Source organism: Megalobrama amblycephala, linkage group LG20, assembly GCF_018812025.1.
Source record: "Megalobrama amblycephala isolate DHTTF-2021 linkage group LG20, ASM1881202v1, whole genome shotgun sequence".
NCBI classification, from domain to species: Eukaryota; Metazoa; Chordata; class Actinopteri; order Cypriniformes; family Xenocyprididae; genus Megalobrama; species Megalobrama amblycephala.
The window spans coordinates 27845114-27867210 of record NC_063063.1 but is presented as its reverse complement, the minus strand read 5'-3'; the positions used below and the strand labels follow the sequence as shown (position 1 = coordinate 27867210).

General features: G+C 34.6%; 1 protein-coding gene and 1 long non-coding RNA gene across 9 annotated transcripts in view; one reads left to right on the top strand and one right to left on the bottom strand.

The window, feature by feature from the left end:
* The window catches only part of LOC125255269 (cadherin-18), a 265912-nt gene that overhangs the window by 176644 nt on the left and 67171 nt on the right, over positions 1–22097 (top strand). For 6 of the 7 annotated variants that reach the window (XM_048170339.1, XM_048170335.1, XM_048170337.1 and 3 more), the window contains one exon: positions 16135–16429. In XM_048170339.1, coding sequence (XP_048026296.1) covers positions 16135–16429 — 295 coding nt within the window. The remainder of the gene's footprint in view (positions 1–16134; positions 16430–22097) is intronic. The other variant, XM_048170341.1, reaches the window with a different exon arrangement.
* LOC125255270 lies at positions 580–21649 on the bottom strand. 2 transcript variants are annotated; one of them, XR_007181874.1, is made up of 4 exons: positions 21203–21649; positions 16109–16251; positions 1460–1496; positions 580–1190 (listed from the first exon to the last, which is right to left on the bottom strand). It is a non-coding gene; the product is annotated as an uncharacterized LOC125255270 (long non-coding RNA). The 2 variants fall into 2 exon arrangements; XR_007181873.1 differs by having other exon boundaries at positions 580–1496.

Genomic DNA, 22097 nt, shown 5'->3' with positions numbered 1-22097 from the left:
CCATATAGAAAACTAAATAGACCAGCCTGGCCATTTTGGTGGCCTTTAAGACCAGCAGATACATTGTGCTTGTTGTGATTTGTGTTATTTTCAACTGGGATATAACAGCAGTCTAAGATAATGTTGAAACATTTTAGACCTTCATGAACAACATAAATTTGTAAATCAAGCAAGTGACCTTTTGCTCCTTCTCTGACCTTATTTCATCACTTGTCTGTACCTGCTGGCCTTGATCGATAACGTCTTTGCATGGAGTTAGCTTAGTACAGCAAAACAGCAGCTCTGAACTGCAGCTTGACTTATTGGTTCGTGTTTGAGATTTGACAGCCTTCATCATTTTGGCTAGAGTCATGCCGGTTCTCCTGTGTTTGCCTCATGGGCTTGTCGATCTTGTGAAACATGAATTTTGTGTCCGTGCCATATAGCAAATAGGGCCATGAATCTATTAGCATCAGCAAGTCAGTCTGGAATCAGCATGGAAACTTTTGCAGTGACCACATTCGTCTGTATTTTACTAGATGAATGATATAGGCTACTTTATGCAATTTTTTTTTTATTGTCATACACAGGAGATCTTTATGCGGATGATTGTACATTTTAATTTGGAATCCATTTGCCAGCTATGAACAGATATTCAGTATCACCAGAGCCCATTCACATAACAGTAGAAGCTCAATGAAAGACACACTGCCACTGTCCTTGAGCTCCCCAGTACTCAAAAACTGCATTACGCATTGTAAATTGATTCAATAAACGTTGTTTAATGGGTACTGTGAGACTGTTAGCGGGGAGGCATGGCTCCATCCCAGTGTCCTCCTTTTATTCTCTTTGTGTATCTTCTCTCTCTTTCTGAAGCGGAGATTGATTCAGCAGGTCATGTCCATGTGCTTTACGTCTCTCTACTGAAGCGCTGCACAAAGAGGCTGTAGGAAGCTGGTTAAGTTGTCTGTGTACTGACTTCTCTTATCTTCAGAAATATGTAAATGTGTGGCAGTTGATCAGTATTCAGGGTACTCAAGCATAGGGTAATGCAGGGAAAAGAGAGACAGACGTGCAGACAGAGAAAGATAGAAGAAGAGACAGACATTATTACTTGCTGCCTTCAAATCATGTTGGAATGATTGTATTTATGAAGGTGAGCGGTCAGGAAGGACACCAAAATATGCTGGAAATGAGCATGGTTATCATACCTGGAGAAAGATATCCGTTAGCATTCACATGCATCGTAATAGCAGTTGCTTGGCTATCGCAGGAAGTATGCGATTTGAAATCTGCCATATTTTTCTTAGTGATTTTTCTAGCAAGCTTTTAGTTATGTACCTTTATTTTGAAATAAAGTTTCAAACAGCTTAAACCAGTCTTATATGGTTTACTGGTTGTAACTGCTAAAACATCTACTGTAATATAATGAACTATCCCTGTGCAATTAAAGGGATAGTTCATCAAAAAATTTACTCACCCTCATGTTGTTGCAAACCTGTATGAGTTTCTTTCTTCTGTTGAACACAAAAGAAGACATTTTAAATAATGTTTGTAACCAGACATTGACTTCATAGTATTTTAAGTCAGTGGGTGCCATCAAATAAATAAATAAAACAATAACAATAACAACAACAACAACAACAAAAACAACAAAACTTTACTTTGTGGATAGACAGCAGTAGAATTTACATTGGATTATTGAACCATAATGGTGGAATCAAGTTGTTTTTGGTTGTAAGTTGTATAATTGTGATTGTTGGCTATATACACAGTTTTGTACACCTTTTTTGTGTACTCTTAATGAAGAATAGTGATTAAAAAAAAAGCTTGTTTATGAGATGACACTCATTTGCCGTCATTCACTGTGAATAATTTATAAGAAGCATAAAATACATTTAAAGCATAAATTAGTCCCCAAACTGTCCAATTTTCCAAGCAAAATTAGAATGCAAATCTCAGCATAATTCTGACTTCTGAGCTCACAAGTACAAACATCCCAGGAGGACTTGAAGGCAGCAATGGAAAATTGCCTCTGTGAGAGAAAATCTAGAGGTATAACAATGCATTTTTGTGACAATGAGATGAGAAGGTTTATATATTTACATCTTCATGTTTTAGTTTTAAGCATGAAAGGGAAATTAAATGCAAAAGAATGTGATTTGTGCATTTCTGAGCTTTTATTTTGAGGAAAAACATATTTTGTCTGTTCAGACTTATAAAATGTTGATGTAAGTGTGGTGTTGAAATACTTGAGTGAGGCCATGGCCTTTTACAAAGTCTTGATTTTGTTTCTAGGGTCTACTGGAGTAGGTTTTCATGCTTAAATGGACAAAAAACACATTATTTTTCACATATTTTACATTGTTGCAGCACCTCTCTTCCCAGTCTGTCAGTAACACTCCTGTCTCTATGAAGCCCCTCCTTCTGAAAAGCACAATGTGATCTGATTGGTCAGCTGGACCGGTGTTTTGTGATTGGTCAAGCGCTTCAAGCGTGTTTTGGAAATGCCACAACCCTCTACACACTAAAGAAAGCTGAAAAGGTTAAAAAGCATAACAGGTCCTCTTTACAGCCACAGACAGGACTATACTTTCTTAAAGTGTGCCCTGACATTGTAACCAAAGTGCTACAAGGCTATTAAGCAGATGGTATTAATTTAAAATTGCCTTACTTCAAAATAGAACCTTATCAGGTTGCTAATTGCATAAAATAATAATTACTTTTTGTCTTCCTTTATTAGCATATCCGCACCACTGCTTCTGCAGAGCTCTGATTGGTGAGATCACTACAGCAGGTTGGATTAAGTTGCCCCCCAAGCCCTCTGGCCACCGCTGTGCTCCATACTCAAGCAGTTTACAAAAATTGAACAGAGTTTACAGCATCAACAGAATATGCTAATCCGCAACGATAAAATGCCATTAAGAGCAGGCTGTTATGAGGGATTTAATTTGACATGCGCATGCAAAAGGCAAGGTCCCAAGATCGTTATTGCGGCTAACTCCCTCATATTTAATTACCGCCTCTATCACAGGGGCTGGTAAAATATGGCCATGATGCGAAATGACCCTTAATTAGATCGGCAAAGACTCTAGACAATTAATCCTTCAGCCCCTCCGTTTGTGTGTGTGTGTGAGTGTATGTGTTTATTTCGAGTCTTTGCTTAATTAAAACTTGCAGACGCTTGCAATAGAACAGGAAAGGTTCCCGTGAGGGATGACAAACTGAGATGATAGACCTTCCCACTGCTCTTTATTTTCTTGCATTCATGTGGATGAGTGCCTTACTGGTGGCAACTTTATCCTCAAAGATGGGTAAAAGGGAACGGAAAAGCTGTTTTGTCAAAAGACTCACGTAGTCTTCAGGGGTCAAAGTATCATATGATTAGAGTAATCGCCTCATCAGCGTTCCATCAAGCAATTTTGTAATGAATGTACCATGGATAAACAACTCATTACAGTTTTGTTTTACCAGAATTTCTGTAGTCGATACCAATACCAGTGCAATTTCATAGTTTTCCAACATCAATTTTGATAGCACAGTGAAATATAAAATATATGTATGGAAGCCCATATCTTATTTGATACCTCACAGTTGTGGCTATTTCTCATAATATGGACTTTATACTGTATCTCAAGGTGAGACTGTCTCTGCATCCGAAATCGGCATACTCTCTTGAGTAGATACTTATTTTGAAAAAGTTATTACTTTGCAAATACTAAAAGTACATTCATGAATGTGTGTGACTGTAATGTGACATACTACATTTGCCATGTTGTCATTATCATGTGACCTACCAGCATCTGCGTCACTACACTGCCATTCACAAATCCTCTCCCGTGGCCTCATGGGATCGTAAAGAGTCCATCGTATGCAAAATTTATAATCTCGCCGTAAGTAGTAGGTCATCCGGGTGCTTTTTGCCCACTCTTTTATGAGTACTGTGAATTCGGATGCAGCCTGTGTTTCTATTTTTAAATTTATTTTGCAGTCTTTTTTTTTTTTTTTTTTTTTTTGATGCATAAAAGGGATTCCATAAATATATGATAAATATAAATATAAAATATTATTAAAAAATATAGATAAATATTAATATATTCTTCTGCATATTGATTCATATATTAAAATAAATATTAACGTGAATGCTTATTAATAAATCAATGTTGACATTATTAATATAAATTAAATAAATGTATATGAATTAAATACTTTATTATTATTATTATATATTATTGACTTTATATCTCACAGTGTGACTATTTCAAAATGTATGAGTTCAAAAGGTAATTTCAAAATTACATTTACATTTTTCATCCAAGGCAGAAACAGGATTTCATGAATATATGCTATATAATTAATATGTATATTAATTTGTAAGCTTATGAATATTAATATGTATAAATATTAATAAATATTTTCATACTGATGTTAAATGTTCGTCATTTATTAATTAAATAATTATGTAAATTAATTCATATAAAAAAGTAAGTATATTTATTTAGTATAATTTAAATAAATGATAACAGCTGCGTTTGTTATTCAAAATTTATACCAAATTTAGTTACTACACTGTGAAAAGAGTGGTACTTTTATTTATTTATTTATTTATTTTTTAGAAAAAAAATTTATTTATTTATTTTTTTTTTTAATTTAAAGTATTACAGTACATGTACTTTTGACTCCTTTAACATAAACAAGCATGAGTTAGAAAACAGCATGTATCACACAACACAAAGACTGTCTTACAAGGTCCTTGACTGAGGTAGTAACTCATCCTTGAGCATTCATCCTCTGCATCGGGAGAATGTTATTCCTCATGCTTCGCATGAAGACACATGTGTAACATATATGATATATAATGTTTGTGCAGGTGATGGAATATTCAAGGTAGTGCAGCTTTATATATTGTCAGACCTTGAAAGGCAAACGGTGCAGTTCTGGCTCCTGTCAGGCAGCCTCTCTTTTTACAGAAGGGTCCTTGAAAAACTTCAGGTTTGGTCTATGTGACACTCATACATTACCCAAGAGGAAGAGAAAACAGAGAGACTCAAGACAATCCTGTGATTCTCTCTTTAGCTGTACAAGCAAAAACCCCTCTCAGATTCCATAATCTTGTATTTTTAATCTTGTGATTCTTTGGTAGGCACCAAAATGTTAGACTGGATTAGTGTCGTTGGAGATCATCTAATTCTGGAGTGTCTGGAGTGAAGTTTATAGTAAGTCAGTCATGCAGTATAGCTATATATGCATAATTCATTTAGTTATGCTAAATCAGTCTGTATATTGTGAAAAGACTGATATAGTTACTGATATATATATATATATATATACATATATATATATATATATATTTTTTTTTTTTTTTAAGGGTGCAACGTTTCAAATTGCTCACGGTTCGGTTCATATCGCGGTTTTAGGGTCACGGGTTCGGTATGTGATATGTTCAGGGAAAATAGGACTACTGTCAAATAAAAATAAAGAAAATAAGAACAAATAATCAAACTACAAGCAACATCACAAATAAATATAATAGAGCAAATATCCAATTAAAAAAAACAGTGCTTTTCAGGTTTTTCGGGTATCTAACAGTAGTTTTCAGGGACAGAAAATGGATAAAGTAATCAAATATAAAATAACACTGCATATTATCTTCACTGTTTAAATTAAATAAAGATTAATCATTATTGAAGTTACAAAAGCTATTCAGTCAAGAGCACTGAGTGATTTCTTTGTCATTTGTTGTTTGATTTAACATTAAAACACAACTGACTCCAGACGCTCAGATGACTTTATTTTCCAGGCAAACTGCAGATCTTCCTGGGAAACATTTATGTAGAATGGCATCTTATAAAAAGTTGCTCCTCCTTAGTTCTGAAGAGCCTCACACTAAAGTTGTGTTTTGTGTTTTTGGGTCCGTGTGGACCCGCAGAATTTTCTGTGTTTAAAAACATAAGTGTTTCATACAAACTCCCATATTAACATTTAATGTTACACTTACTCTTTAATAATACATTTATATCCAAAATTGGCTTACAAGAGAGTGCATATTGAAAAATCCAGTGTAACTCAAGCAGATAGCTGAAGAAGGATGGCAAATATTCATATTTCTCCACTGATGACTGACTTTTTGCCTCTAAAGGTCTTCTACTAGGTTTATATAAATGGTTTGAGCATATTTCAACATAATGTATCCAAAAAACCCTCTAGCCTCAAGTGTGTCTGTTCTGCTCTGTCAGCGTTACAGGTCTTGACATATTCTGATACAAAAGGTGTTTGAATGTTTTATTCATTTGGTTATATATGGATGGTCCCCTGGCAGAATCAAGGAACCGTTTCCACTTTGAGTAGCGCAGGATGGGGAAGCTAAAGTGTTCAAGGCTAAACTTTAGCCTCATCTTAAGAAGTTTTAGCTAAAATGTAAATGCTTGTCCACGCAAGTAAATGTTCATTACAGAGAGATCAAATATATAGGTAACTTTATTAAGCTTTGTTGTTTTATTCGCAATCATTCCTCCGTACAGCAAAGATGATTCTTGTATTCTTAACATTATGGGTCAGTTTCTCCCTTATGAATGAAAATTCACACAGGGGATATCTTGATTTATTTATTCTTTGAAGATGCTTAGATCAATTTTCCCAGAAAAAACTAAGATTTTTGTTTGCCATGTAATGTCTAAAAACTTGTTTCTGTTCACTTTTTACTGCCTTTTCGGGTCATTCACTTATCAAAGACCTCATTATTTCTGGATTTTATCATCCGCCCTCAGAATATCCTCCAAAAATGACACCTTGAATAAAAAGTCTCACACTTGTACAGCAACATCCATTAACAGGGGAGACTGTTACCCCTGAATAATGATCACAGTAACCCTGTAACCTTGGAAACCCAGCAAATTAACTTCTTCCACTTTTTATTTTCCTCTGATAGAAGACAGCAACTGATCTTTCCAAACCCTGAGTCATTTTTATCCATGTATAATTTTCCCATAAAAGTGACCTTATCACCGATTAGCCTTAAATAAACACAAATATACTTTTGAAAAGTTATTACCAACTCATGTAATTATGATTCACTGGGTCTATTACACATATAATGTTTCGTATCATACTTACGTGGAGTAAAATGACCCAAAATTGCTGTAAAATTTAGAGGCCAAATGAGTGAAGACAGGTCTCATTAAATGTGAGTCAGGGATGGATGGAGTGTGAGGAAAGAAAAAAACCCTCAATGACAGGATAGAAAGACTTTGAGATGCGGGAGAGAGACAAAGAAAGACAGAATGAAGGAGAGGGAGATGGAGGGAGTATGAGGAGGAGCGAAGGAGAATGAGGTCAAAGAGTAAAATAAACTCATCAATCACCACCAAGCTTTATATTCATAATTAGTAAGGTGGATTTGTCTCTGATTAAATGTATCCTTTTTTCTTCTGAAGAGCTTTTAATCAGTGTGTGTGTGTGTGTGTGTGTGTGTGTGTGTGTGTGTGTGTGTGTTGTGTGTGTGTGTGTGCAGTACCTTTGTTAGTATTACAAAAATCGCTTAATTTTCCCTAGCCTGCACTTTTCTAATCAGGTCCAGTTGGTCAACTGCACCAAAAAAATAAAAAATAAAAAATTGATTTTGTGCAGCTGTAGCCAAAATTCTTAGATGTTGCTCTTTTATCAACCTTATTTTTTCAACGCAAAGTAAGGTGTTTTCTGTGAATGTGCGAGACTTCCGTTTTATTAGCCACTATAGGGAAATAATGAGAAGAATGTAAAAGTTCGGTAAAACTGTTTGCGCTACAAACCAGTGTGTTTATAATTAAGACAATATAATATTTATTTTCATGTTTTTAGACATTACATGGTAAACAAAAATCTAAATCATAATTTTCTCTTAATATATAATTTATTGATTCAGACATATTCTTTAAAACAAGACTTTATATATTATACCCAATTATTACCCAAAAATTCTTCAAACAGTGGACTACCAGTAAAATTGATAAAAATTTGGAACCAAAAATTATTCAGACACTTTGACCTGACCATGTTTTGCTTAAGTGTTATTTGACATAATTAAGATTATTTTTTCTGACACAGTTTAACTGTGAGATCTTGTCATATTTTATTACCATTTTTTTTTTTTAAACTATAGTGAACAAACTATAATAATGAATGAAATGTTCAAGGTGTCTGAATAAAGTTTGGTTTGACTGTACATATACAGTATATACACACATATATATGTATATAAATAGCTGATTAAGAAAATGAGGTCATTGACAAGTGAATGACTAAAAAAGGCAGTAAAAAGTGCATAGAAAGAAAAGTCATTAGTACAAAAGTTTTTTTTTCATGTTTTGTAGGCATTACATAGCAAAAAAAAAAAAAAAATATTAATCATCTTTTGTTTTCTGGGAAAATTATTGTTCTTTAAGATCACTTTGATCATTACATTAAAGACATTACTTGTTACTATATTACTTGTTTTCAAAGAACAATTTAATGAAGTTTGTTTAAAATAAGAAAAATAAAGGTTGGCCAATGGAGTAAGACAAATAAACGTTAATTCCCTAATTTAAGTCAGACATATTCTTAAAGACAAGTCTTACTTTTTCCTTTTTTCCAGTCTTACTGGAAAATCTGACGCTAAAAATACTTTTTAAGAAATGTGTTTTAGCAGTGTAAAACTGAACTCACACATGCATATGCCTCTCTCTCTTTTCAGAAAGAGCTTGTTAAAGTGGAGGAGCCATTTCTTCTCACAGTGTTCTTAGTGTCACACCTGCTTTGCCTTTTAATATTTTAGCTTTATATGTTTGGTTGGCTTGATATCTTTGTATTTGATATACAGAGTGGATTCAGTTTTATATGTTGCACTTAAATTTAATTGATAAAGTTAATACATTGCACTCTGTTATCACTCCAGAAATGATGGCCCACCCTGTGTTTTAGCTGGCTGGTCTTGGCTCTATTGACCTAGTGCCACTTTTATTTCCTGCCATTAGTGAGGGCTTGACTGAGCGTCAGAGGAGCCGGTGCAGAGACAGAGTGTGATATATTAGCCTGTTCCCAGCTAAGTCAGTGGCCAAATTAGAAGCCTGACTGCAGGTTAAGTGAAATTTATGTTCCCTTGTGTAGCTGGGACCAAATTTGGAAGCAGCAGAGCCAGAGTGTAAAGGAATGGGGTTGGGTTCAGCAGTCCTGATGGTGTAGCGTTTGGGATTTCACAATGAATCCTGTTTAATTTGTCACGGGGTGTACTATATGTGTGTAATCCCAACAATCCTAACCCATTATCACAATGCCATTATTGCAACAGCAGCAGAAAGTAAATTACACCAAACTGAAATAATATATATATATATATATGTGTTGTTTATATATATATATTAGTTTAAGTTTACTAGTTTGGGGTAAGTATTTATTCATTTATTTATTGAAAGAAATTAAATAATACATTGAATTTTGGTTTGTTTTCGTATACAGTATCCCAAGAACACTTGGAATAAACAACATGTGTCACATGGGACCATTCTTATCATACCTTTGCATCTTTTTTTAAAGGGGACCTATAATGCCCCCTTTACAAGATGTAATATAAGTCTCTGGTGTCCCCAGAATGTGTCTGTGAAGTTTCAGCTCAAAATACACCACAGATCATTTATTATAGCTTGACAAATTTGCCCCTATTTGTGTGTGTTCCTTTAAATGCAAATGAGCTGCTGATCCTGGCCCACTTTCCAGAAGAGGGCGGAGCTTTAACAGCTCACGCTTCGGTCGCTCAACAATAACAAATATGGAGAATCTCACGCAGCCAAAATGAGGATTGTCAGTAACGGTTTTCAGCCTTACATTGTTCAAACCGGAGTCGACTCTGATGGAGAGACTCAGGAAGAAGTTACTTTTAGAATGCATCTGGACGTTTCTGAATGGTTAGTGGATAAATTTATGTAGTTGCTGTGGAGTTGATTCAACTCACCGACTAGCATGTGCCGTCATGTTAATCTTTTGTACAAATCCAGTGTTGATTGACTCTTGTTTGTGAAGCAGTCCAGCGTAAAATGACAGCATGATAACAACACTTGACTACAACAACTCTTCCTCTTCTCTAAAGCAGCTCAACATGGCCTCACCCCCTTTGTTGCGTGTTCTCAGGGGCGGGGTTTATGTAAATTTTAGAATTTCCGGAAGAAGTTCCGTTGTAGTCCCTACCAGCCATTTGTTGTAGTCCTTAAACAGAGAATTCTTTAAAAGAATATCTCTCTTTGCATTGAACTTTGAGCGTCGTAACTTTGCAGACGTTGTTTATGCTCAAGCAGCAATATTACACACTAATTCAAGTTAAAAAAGTGAAACCATAATCAACCACCCCTTTAAAAATGTTGATACTGGTCACTATTCACCATTATATGGACGAGCAATAGTGGGAAGCTTATAAAATGTTTAGCTAATATTTAGTTGTTGTTTTTTTGCCTGAAATTCAGATTTCTCATCTATTTAGTACAGCAGCCCTCTTGCTCAAGCTTTTATTGCTTTTTTTTTTTTTTTATTCTGATTGAGGTGCACCCAGAAAAAGTGGATTGTTTTTTGAGAAGATAATGTAAAATAATTGGTGCAGATTCACTGTGGCTGCAACTGATTTTGTTTACGGGCTTCTAACATAAAGTCTCATTAACTTGTCTTCTGATTGGAGAGGTTCTAGCCTGAGTGTGAGCTCTGACCGTTCAGCTAATTACTGACTGCTCGCCTGAGTGCTCTGTTTACTGACAGAAATGGACAGTTCACTCTCGCCGACGACCCGGCTGTGCAATCAGCCCCCGCTTTCCTTTAATTACGAATTAATTTCTGCATTGCTGTTTGTATTACTGGCCACAGTTTGCACATTTCTTGGCCTCAAACATTCAAATAACCAAGGGAATGAGTTTCAGCCCTTTATGTAATGGTGTGATTGAAGTGTCTATTATCCACAAAATGGGCTGCAAAGACAATACTGCGGCCCCTATAATAAATTTTTTTATCAGATTATAACTTCACAATCAATGTCTGGGATCTTATTTGTGCTCTCTAATGTATTTAAAGTGTTTCATTTGTGTTGTGTTAGCTACTCGTAGCCTTAGAATATGTCTTTAACAATTATTAGACCAGCTGAGCTTTGATTAAATGCCACGTACAATATTACGATTAAATGAAGAAAACATCTCTTTTATTCAAACTGCACTTTTCTTTAGTCTACAGAGCTGAGCCCAGAGGAAAATTTGGTTGCTCAAACATTTCTCTTTCATAACTTGGGTAACATTCAGGATCACATTTTAAATAACTTTATCTCAGATGGTTCTCCTAAACGTTCTTAGGAAATAAAAACAGACACACCAGTGAGATAATTTACATTCAGAAGTATTTGATTAGAAACATTTGAGGTTATATTGATATGTTATGTTGATTTTTCTTTTAAAGGGGTGCTGTTATGCCTTTTAACATTTTCAACTTTTTCATGAAAAAGGTCTGCAAAGCAAAAACTCACTCCAAAAGGAGTTATTCTCTATATCAGTAAGCTTTGTTTCTGAACTCCCTGAAACATGCAAATCACAATGTCTCACATTTAAATACTTCCCACCCAAGGCATACAGTTTGCTAAAAAAGGGTGTGGCCTGGTTGAGTTGTGTTCGTAGTGTGTTGAAACTCGCAGTTATGGTAAGGGGTGACATTTCCCAAACGCGCTCAAAATGGTTGACCAATCACAACACACTGGTCCAGCCATCCAATCAGAGCACACTGCGCTTTTCAAAAGGAGGGGCTTCATAGAGACCGGAACTAAACAGAGTGTTACTGACAGACTGGGAAGAGAGGTGCTGCAACAATGACAAATATGTGGAAAAATAATGAGTTTTTTGAACAGTTAAGCATGAAAACCTATTCTAGTAGACCCCAAAAACAAGAAAATCAAGAAAAGGGTATAATGGGTCTCCTTTAAGACTTTGGTATCTTGGCAAATCTGAGCACAGTTTGACACACTGTTGAGAAATTTTGAGAAGCATGAGATTTCAATTTATCTTTGTCTCAATTTAATCGCATATATGTAATCTTTACCATCATCACAATCCTTTAGTCAGCGTTCAACAGCATCCATAACCCGTTTTACTTTTGTAACGTGACGTATTTCTGAGTGAAGCAAGATATTCAGTGAGAAAAATAATGTAGGTGTTTAATCCATCTGGAATTGATTGGATCATGAAAAGTGGATGTTTCAATACAAGTTTGCTCTAGCAGTGCCTAAAAAAACCATTCGGCTCCTAGTGAACATAATCCAATCGTATCTGCAAATGTGCACTGATGAGGTACAATAAGATCAGTAATGTGTATTTAAAAAAAAGTAAACAGGATCAATGTTGAATCCCTCTGGACTATAAATGCTTGGATGGCTCAAGGTGTGTGTATTTGTTTGCTTTAGTCTGTGCTTGAGTCATTAAACTGAGCTTGAGTGGATCACAATCTGACATTTATTGGATAGTGACAATAAAACACTCAGGAGAACCGAGGCTTTCAGTGCTTTGAGTGTTCTGTCAATGTTTTGCCTTATCACAAAACCAATGAGCCTTGAGACACCATGCAATGAGCAGACTACTTGTGTGAGAGCTGAGACATCAGCGCACAGGTATCCCATGGGTTCACATTATGCCTTCCTGAAACATTAACCGCTCTTGTCATTTTTTGCCATGCTTTGGGAATGACAGTATTGTCAATTACGGCTTTTTAAAATTATTATCCTGTGCATCTAGAGGGCATGCAGCCAGACATCATCCCTGCTATGTGCCGGTTTGTTTTCACATCTGATCATTCTTTCAGTTCCCAAAGAGAAGTAATTGTAAGTGCAAAGACTTTAAAGAAGTCTTGAAAGTGCATTTGGGGTTTAGGTGGGTAAATCTTACGAAAGGTTTCAAGAACGTATCCAGGTCACATTTTACCCTCAAATCGTCACAGTGTTTGGTTGCCAACACACACAAAGATGAAGATGAGCAGGGTATTCCAGAATATATAGCCTTATTTACAGAATCAATTCACAGGATATCGCAGGAAAAACGCAAACCACACATAAACGCAAACATAAACGAGGACTGAACAAGAGCAGCTGAAACACAGGAAGTATAAATAGATGCAAACAATGGAATCTGGATGAAGAACAGGTGAACATAATCAAATAATCAATTAGTAACCATAGCAACAAACTAACAATTGGAACAAAGGGAACAAGAACTAAACACAGAAAGAAACTAAAGGAGTCATCAACATAACATAATTGTTACACAAATCAACAGAAGTAGGAAATTATGTATATGCATAAAGAAAATGAAGCTTATTTTGTAGGATTGTGTTGTCATTGACATAATCTAATTTTCGTAACTGTAATGTGAAAAAAAACCCGAACAAACAAACAATGAAATACTGTTTAAATTGTAAAGTATTCATACATCAGGGTAACAGGGTAACATCAGGGTCTTTTTCTGTTGAGTTTGACTTTGCCTATGTTTGGGGTCACGTTGTGCAGTGCTTGTCAATATAACAATTCTAATCTATAAAAACTGTACTATTTAATGACTTAAATGTGTGCCTTTGATACAGTCAAAGCCCTTTAGGCAGATGTTATCCTTACGCTTTTACTGAAGTTTTTGTCACAAATTGTATAACATTTTTCAGAAATGTACCTGTTATCGAATAAAAGACTGTTAGTTTGGGGTCAGTTTGACCCCAGTAAATACACATTATACAAAAATGAATAAATAAGGATAATAACAACAATAACAATAATGGTTTAATCATCATCATTCTCATCATCATCATCATAAAAGAATCATTGTATTAGCATATATATGTATATATTTAATTACTCTTTTACAGTTATGAGGATATTTTAAAATCACTACTGACAATAATGAGAAAATAAAATAAATACCATCCAGATACATTACGGTAATGCAAGTTCGGTGTATAAATGTGCTAATGTTTTGTAAATGTGCTTATGTTTTGCAGTCTGCAGGGACCACCATGCCAAATTATTTATTTTTGAAGTGTCTTGTATTTGTCATGAGCTTAACTGAAATGGTAGGCATCGACTAGAGAGCTGTGAGTAATCCTCCTCCTATCAATTAAGCAGGTTTTTTTGGCTTGCATCTCCTCTCTCTTTCTGTCAACATTGCAGTAGGGCAAGATCTCACATCAACACTAGATGATCTGAGATTTCACATCTCAGAGGATGATCCTCCAGTTCAGAAGTTAAAGTCAATGACTGTTCTTTTTTTCTTTTTTCTTTTTCTTTTCTGTTTGCTAAATGCAAATACATAATTCAACATCCAACATCCTCCCTTTCTTTTTCAAGTCACTTTAAAGGTGATGTGTTTGATGTTTTGATGTTCAATTCTTTCTCCTGTCCCAGTTTACTGTGTAGAGATAATTAGGCCTATATGTAAGCTGTTCATAGGTCATCTTCCTGAAGAGTAAGTATTTACCTAGCAACCACAGAGAGCACCCTAGGAACATCTTATAAATTCCCTTTCAACCACAGCATCATTGCACAGGCAAATGATTTTTGCAAATCGGTCTACGTGGAACTACTGTATAAGTTACATAAAAGTGTTAAAGCTTAAGGGTTTGTTGGAGGATTCACTGTAAACCCAAATAAGTTGGTTAAACTTAAGAAAAATTGAGGTAATCAGTTAAATTAGACATTTTTAAGTTAAGAAATCAAAGTTTAAGTAAGCAGAACTGGCAGATTATTTTGTACTCATACATTTTAATTTCTTCTAACTTGAAATATTTGAGTAAGCTAACTCATACATTTAACTTAAAAGTATCATATAATCTCAACTTAAATATTTAACTTATATGAAACTTGGCTAGCTTTAACTAGATAATTCAGTAAATGCTAATAACTTGCTTTTGATAACACAATGCTTTGATAAGCATAGCAATTGCTGAATGAGTTCAGCAATATAGACCCTTTATGGTCTCATGCTCCACTCGTCTCCATGACGGTATCCCCCCAAAAACCCAACATAACAGAGGCTGTGTCTCAATCAGCTCCCTAGCTCCCAAGCTCGTATATCAGTATATCGTGTACACGAATTCGTTCACTGGTAAGTACAGTAAAGGACGCCGGTTCACTACACATTGGAACACTTATGACTCTATTTCCACCGACGTTGGACGTTCCACCATACTCATTGTACAACATCACTACTGGTATTTATGAACAACAGCAGAGCTGATATCTTTCTGACATTACTTGTAATATTATTTAAAGTACATTATGATAAATTCTTTGCTTGTTACACATACTTGCAACATTTCAGCCATAAATAAATTATAAATGTTAGCTAGTTTATGTTCATTACCTTTCCAGCGATGTATGTTTATGCTAAAATCTAATAAAATAATGGTTTGTATTTTTAAAAACATCTATCTCGCGTCGTTAAGTGTAGTGAGTTGGCTCACGTGATTTAAGTTTCGCGCTTCCGAACTTCCGTTAAGGGAGCGGAGTGAGCATCGATGCTCCCTGGTTTTCACGGTGCATTGTGGGACTTTTTAGGGAGCGAACGTTTCAGTGCCCTGGAAAGATTCTGCGATTGAGACAGCCCTTAAAATGGCCGACTCCCTGATCAGTGCCCTGACTACTGAACTAGGGAGCTGTTTGAGACGCACACAGAAACTCTTCTAAAATAGTATAGCTATGCATTAAACACTACTAAATCTCCCACATAACATTCATCTTGCACAAAAAAACAAACAAAAAAAACAAAAACATAACACTTAATTTTAGCATTTACTCTCCGTTTTGAGAGACATGGCAAAGCATGCTAGGAAATAGAAATCCCAGCCCAGTTTCAGTTAAACTTAAGTTTGTCTAAATTAAAAGAAACAAGTTCATAAAACTCAAAACAATAAAATAATTCAGATGACTTAAAATGTGTCAGTTTCATGAACTGAAAAGAAAAAGAAAGTTCTATATACTCATAGAAGTTTAAACTAATATGTTTAATTTAAGTTTACCCTACTCAAACTAATTAATTATTTTGAGCATTAGGGTTTACAGTGATGAGCCCTGATTATCGAATATATTGCAATGTATTGATTTATATCAGTAGTCACGCACCAATGTTTCTTTGTCTCTCATTTCAGCTGCATTCTAATTCAGACAAAGGCGATGGTTCGGTCAGGTACATCCTTAGTGGTGAAGGAGCAGGAAGTATTTTCATCATCAACGAGGTAACGGGAGACATCCACGCCACCAAGAGTCTGGACCGGGAAAAGAAATCACATTATGTTCTTCACGCACAGGCCATCGACCGCAACAACAATAAACCCCTGGAGCCAGAGTCAGAGTTCATTATAAAAGTTCAGGATATTAACGACAACGCTCCCAAATTCCCAGACGGACCCTTTGTCACATCTGTGCCTGAGATGTCGGAAGTTGGTGAGATTTCCTTGTTTTTCCTGTAAAATGTTTTCTTTCAACTTTTTTTGAAAATGTTATGAAAATTCTTTGCAGTCATTTGATAAACCTAATCATATGTTACTCGTAACATGTATTTTTGTCTAATTATCCAGTTAACATGTCTAAAAATCTTTAAAACAAGATTAAATTATGTAGAAGTACTTCATAAGTTATTAGGACTTGTTTTAATAGAAAGTATTTTTAATGCAAGTGTATTTTGTCTTACTGTTCTGGCATTTTTCTTGTCACTTATTTTATGTATAAACAAGTGAATCACTTGAAAAAAAAACTGCATCAGTACGTTGTTCATATGATTTCTTATCAAGCTGGTACCAAATTCCTATAGATTTACATTGAAGCAAAGACTTAAGCCATATAAATACAGGAAAGTAGGTTCTTTTGACTTTTGGACCTCTATATGGACCATCTTACAACCTCTTACATTACTACGTTGCTCTGAGCAAATGGTTTCTTTGCTGGTCCAAACCAGTGACATTTTTTTCTCACTTTTTTCTGAGGAGAAGTGAATAGTATATTGCTCAACCTGTCTAAAATGTTTGGGTGATTGGGTCCATTCCTGTCTGTAAAAAAAGCCTTGTGAAAATTGAAATGGCTTTTAAAAAACATAGCTGTCAAAAAACGATTATAACCAGAGGCTTGTACTGATGCAAACTTATAAGCTGTCACTCTCTACGATCCATCACTTCTAATTCAAATCTCCCTGATTCACTCCATTCACAAGTCAGGCGGCTTTTTTCTACCCACCCCATGGCTTTTATCCTGTTGTTTTGTGTTTTGCGGCTGGGATTCCCTCAGGAGCCCCATAGCTCTTTGAGAGCACTATATGCTCATGCTTTCTCCGGAATGCTCCACTTCCACTTAGAGAAATTGTGAAAAAAATATATAGAGAGAGTGAGAGATTCTCTTACAGCAGGGTTTCCCCAGGGTTTGCGAACCCCTAGGGGTTTGTGATGGAACTGCAGGGGGTTTGTGCGGTTAAAAGTGTTAGAAATACTAAAGTGGGATAAGTCAATACATTAAATTATGGACTCAGTTAAATTTGTTGAATGCTGCTTAATTGAAGACAATTACACTGCAAAAAAACTTACTTAGTTTTTGTCTTGTTTCTAGTCCAAATATCTTAAAATTCTTAAATCAAGAAGCATTCTCTAGACAAGTAAAAATTATTGTCTTATTTCCGACAAAATAAGTCTAAATTAAGTAAGTTTTTCCTTAAAACAAGCAAAATAACCTGCCAATGGGGTAAGCAAAATAATCTCATTTCAAACCATGAACAAGCAAAATAATCTTAATAACTATTTATTCCAAAATTGAAATTACGTTGTGATGTGTATTACAGTGATTTTAGAAACTGTTGTATTCATTGAGCAGTATATTTCATATACTGACAGAGGCAGTATTTTTTTAGCACTAATGCAACATAATAGAGAGGTTAAGATGATTAGTTTTGCAAATTGTTTATGTATTTAGTCCTTTTTTTTTTTTTTTTACTTCCAAAGAAAATGATGGGAAAAGTCATTTTCCCATCTAAGTTAAGGTTAGGAACAGCCTTTGAGGAACGCTTCTTCTGTGAACTTGCTTCCAACCCACACACAGGATGTCACTGTTGATTTCTTGAAATGCTTATATTATTAATATATCAGAATTAAAAGAGTTGGTGTAATATGTACAGCTATGTCACTGTGGAACATGATTTCACACGCAGTCATGCCAGATATGTTTTTTCTGATCTCTTTAAGAGTCTTGAAGGCTATATTCCTGGCTTGCGTGTACAAATGAAATATTTCTCTTTATTTTGGCAGTGCGCAACACTTCTTGGTGGAGATTATGGCCTGTGGGTTTAGAAAGCTTTGTTTATTGTTTATTTAGGTCCCAATTGGCTGTTGCTGTAGCAACAGAAGCCCATACAATGATCTGTGGTATCGTAAGATTTGAGGACCAGCTGCAATCAATGTTGAAGGAGTCTATTATTGCCTGGCTGTTGTCCATTACTGTTGGCGATTTATGCGCAGAGTGGGTTCAGAATCCCAATTATAGATGTCTTAGAGAACACGTCGCTGTTATGTTAGAGCTGTACTATCCACTTGACCATCACAGATTAGTTTTGTCTGGAGGTGATGCTTTGCCTTTATAGGATATCAGTCTCATCTGATTGATTCCTTCCTTCTTCCTCCAAAAATACAATTCAAACATTTGAAAACCAGATGAATCCAGTCAACTGGCTTTGGGTTTTGATTTGAGTCAAGGCAGCAAATGTAAAATCAAAGTACTGCTCCATATTATGCTACTGCTAGAGGAGACCCCCATAAACCAGGCTGTATTTGTCTCATTTTTTTTTTACTTTTAATACTAAATTTTACAAATATTAGTGCTGTCAAATCGATTAATCACATCTAACATAAAAGTGTGTGTGTGCTTGTTTTCATGATTTACTTAGTCCTCATATTTAAAATAGCTTTAAAAACATACTAAACAATGTTTTATTACTGAATAAAAGTATTAATTTCTTAAAAAAAATAAAAATAAAAATTCTTACTGACCCCAAACTTTTGAACGGTAGTGTATAATGTTACAAAAGCTTTGTATTTCAGATAAATGCTGTTCTTTTGAACTTTCTATTCATCAAGGAATCCTGAAAAAAAGTACACAACTGTTTTCAACATTGATAATAATAAGAAATGCTTCTTGAGCAGCAAATCGGCATCTTAGAATGATTTCTTTAGGATCATGTGACACTGGAGTAATGATGCTGAAAATTCAGCTTTGCCATCACAGGAATAAATTACTTTGTAAAATATATTCAAAAAGAAAATATCTATATCTATCTATCTCTCTAATATATATATATATATATATATATATATATATATATATATATATATATATATATATATATATATATATATATATATATATATATATATATATGTGTACACACACTACCGCTCAAAAGTTTGGGATCGGTAAGATTTTTAATGTTTTTAAAAGAAGCTTTGGTGCCTGCTCACCAAGGCTTAATTTATTTAATTAAAAATACAATAAAAACAGTAATATTGTGAAATATTATTACAATTTAAAATAACTGTTTTCTATTTGAATATATTTTACAAAGTAATTTATTCTCGTGTTGGCAAAGCTGAATTTCCAGCATCATTCAGTGTCACATGATCCTTCAGAAATCATTGTAATATGATGATTAGTTCCTCAAGAAATATTTGTTATTATTATCAATGTTGAAAACAGTTGTGTACTTTTTTTTTTCAGGATTCCTTGATGAATAGAAAGTTCAAAAGAACAGCATTTATCTAAAATACAAAGCTTTTGTAACATTTTACACTACCGTTCAAAAGTTTGGGGTCAGTAAGAATTTTTTTTTTTTTTTGAAAAGACATTAAATAAATTAATACTTTTATTCAGCAAGGATGCATTAAATCAATCAAAATTGACAGTAAAGACATTTATAATGTAATAAAAGATTAGATTTCAAATAAACACTGTTCTTTTGAACTTTCTATTCATCAAAGAATCCTGAAAAAAAATATTTTGTACAATTGTAAACAATAAATGTTTCTTGAGCAGCAAATTGACATATTAGAATGATTTCTGAAGGATCATGTGACACTGAAGACTGGATTAACGATGCTGAAAATTCAGCTTTGCCGAAACAAGAATAAATTACATTTTAAAATATTTTCAAATAGAAAACAGTCATTTTAAATTTTAATAATATTTCACAATATTACTGTTTTTACTGTATTTTTAATTAAGTAAATGCACCCTTGGTGAGCAGACAAAAACTCCTTTTAAAAACATTAAAAATCTTACCGATCCCAAACTTTTGAGCGGTAGTATTTATATATATATATATATATATATATATATATATATATATATAGGGCTGTCACGATATTAGATTTTTCACACCACGGTTATTGTGGCCAAAAAATATCATGATTTCGATATATCGCAATATTTATAGAATCCTTGGGGGGGAAAGGGCTTTTTAAGACCTGAAGAAATAAAAATTAATACTAGCATAGTAGCCTATACATTATGGCTGTTACCAGTCAAATTAAATCATTATCAACAAAATCCATCTTTGCAATACAGAGGTGACACAGAATGAGAAGTGGCATTAATATATTTACACAGCATTTACAATTTGTCTAAATTAATTTAATTCAATATTTAAATCTGGAATTATTTCTAATTGTAACTTTTTAATTAAAATGTGCCTTAAATATGAAACTAAACTGCCAGTAGGTGGTCAAGTCACTGTCTTAATGAGTGAGTGAGTCAACCGATTTGTTCAGATGACTGATTCATTCAGGAACGAAGCTCTGATTCATTCGTTCTAAACGCGGATTCAGTCAGTAAAATAGAAACATCTCTGTTGCACGGGGCTCTGTTCTGCTGTTCATAATTTTGAAATTTTCGTTGGCGAAATAAAGGAAAAAAAAAACAATATTAACAATACTGTGTCTAAACTGTAGCTCCCATTGTTCATTTATCAATAAGTTGAAGGAACATTGCATTTGTGCTGATTTGGGGAAAACGGCACTTTTGCTCGTGTGATATTGTAAAACAACTACATCTTATAATATGATATAATGACAAAAAATTGTCGGGGCAAAAAATGCCCATGTATCTTGAATTTTGAGGGCATATAACTGCATGCATAGCTACATCATGCTGAATAAGACGAGTAAAGAAAACGCAATCGCAACTTACTCTCTGTAAAATGGCGTAATCCGCAGGGTGATGGACACGGAGGTGGGTAAAAAGGTTGGTGGTGTTTCCACCCTTCGCACTGACTGTAGCTAGGCAAATCCTGCGGATCGGACTGTCTAAGGAACCGAAAAACTCCCATACTGTCGAGCTTATTTACTTTTTTCGGGTGTGGACAGAGCCTCTCACTCTCCCGCTCGGAATAGCTGCGCGCGATGCATCTTCTTCTTGTTTGACAGGTGTCAGCGTTAAGGTGCAATACTGCCACCTGAGAGCTCAACCAGGTACTGGCGCTGGAGTATTTACATGTCATGATATCATAAGCGTCCTATTCATTTTAAATATTGTGGTTATCGTCAATACCGATATATCATCACACCCTAAATTAACACGATATCGATATTTCATGCTTTGAATATCACGGTTATCGTCAATACCGGTATATTGCGACACCCCTAATATATATATATATATATATATATATATAGATAGATAGATAGATAGATAGATAGATAGATAGATAGATATTTTACTGGAAAACTAAAAATGCCAATTAAGAAAAAGTTTTGTTTATATTGTTTTTTTTATTTTTATTTTTTTGCAGTGCACACAGATTCAAGGGTACACGTTCCACAGACTGCACTGTTAATTAACTCATCTCCACATATCCACTGTGGGATTTTATTTCTGTTTTGGTAAACATGTTTATTTCGATTGTATCTAAGTAAACACAACATTCACATTGGGATTAGCACAAAAAATGTTTCCATAGGGACAGAAACTCTTTGCTATTAGTGCTACCTGGTTTATAACATTCATAGCTTACTAACCAGCTAACCCAAAGTTTGTCCACCAGCACAGCATCACCTCAGCTGACATTTGCAGCTGTTGGAAGACA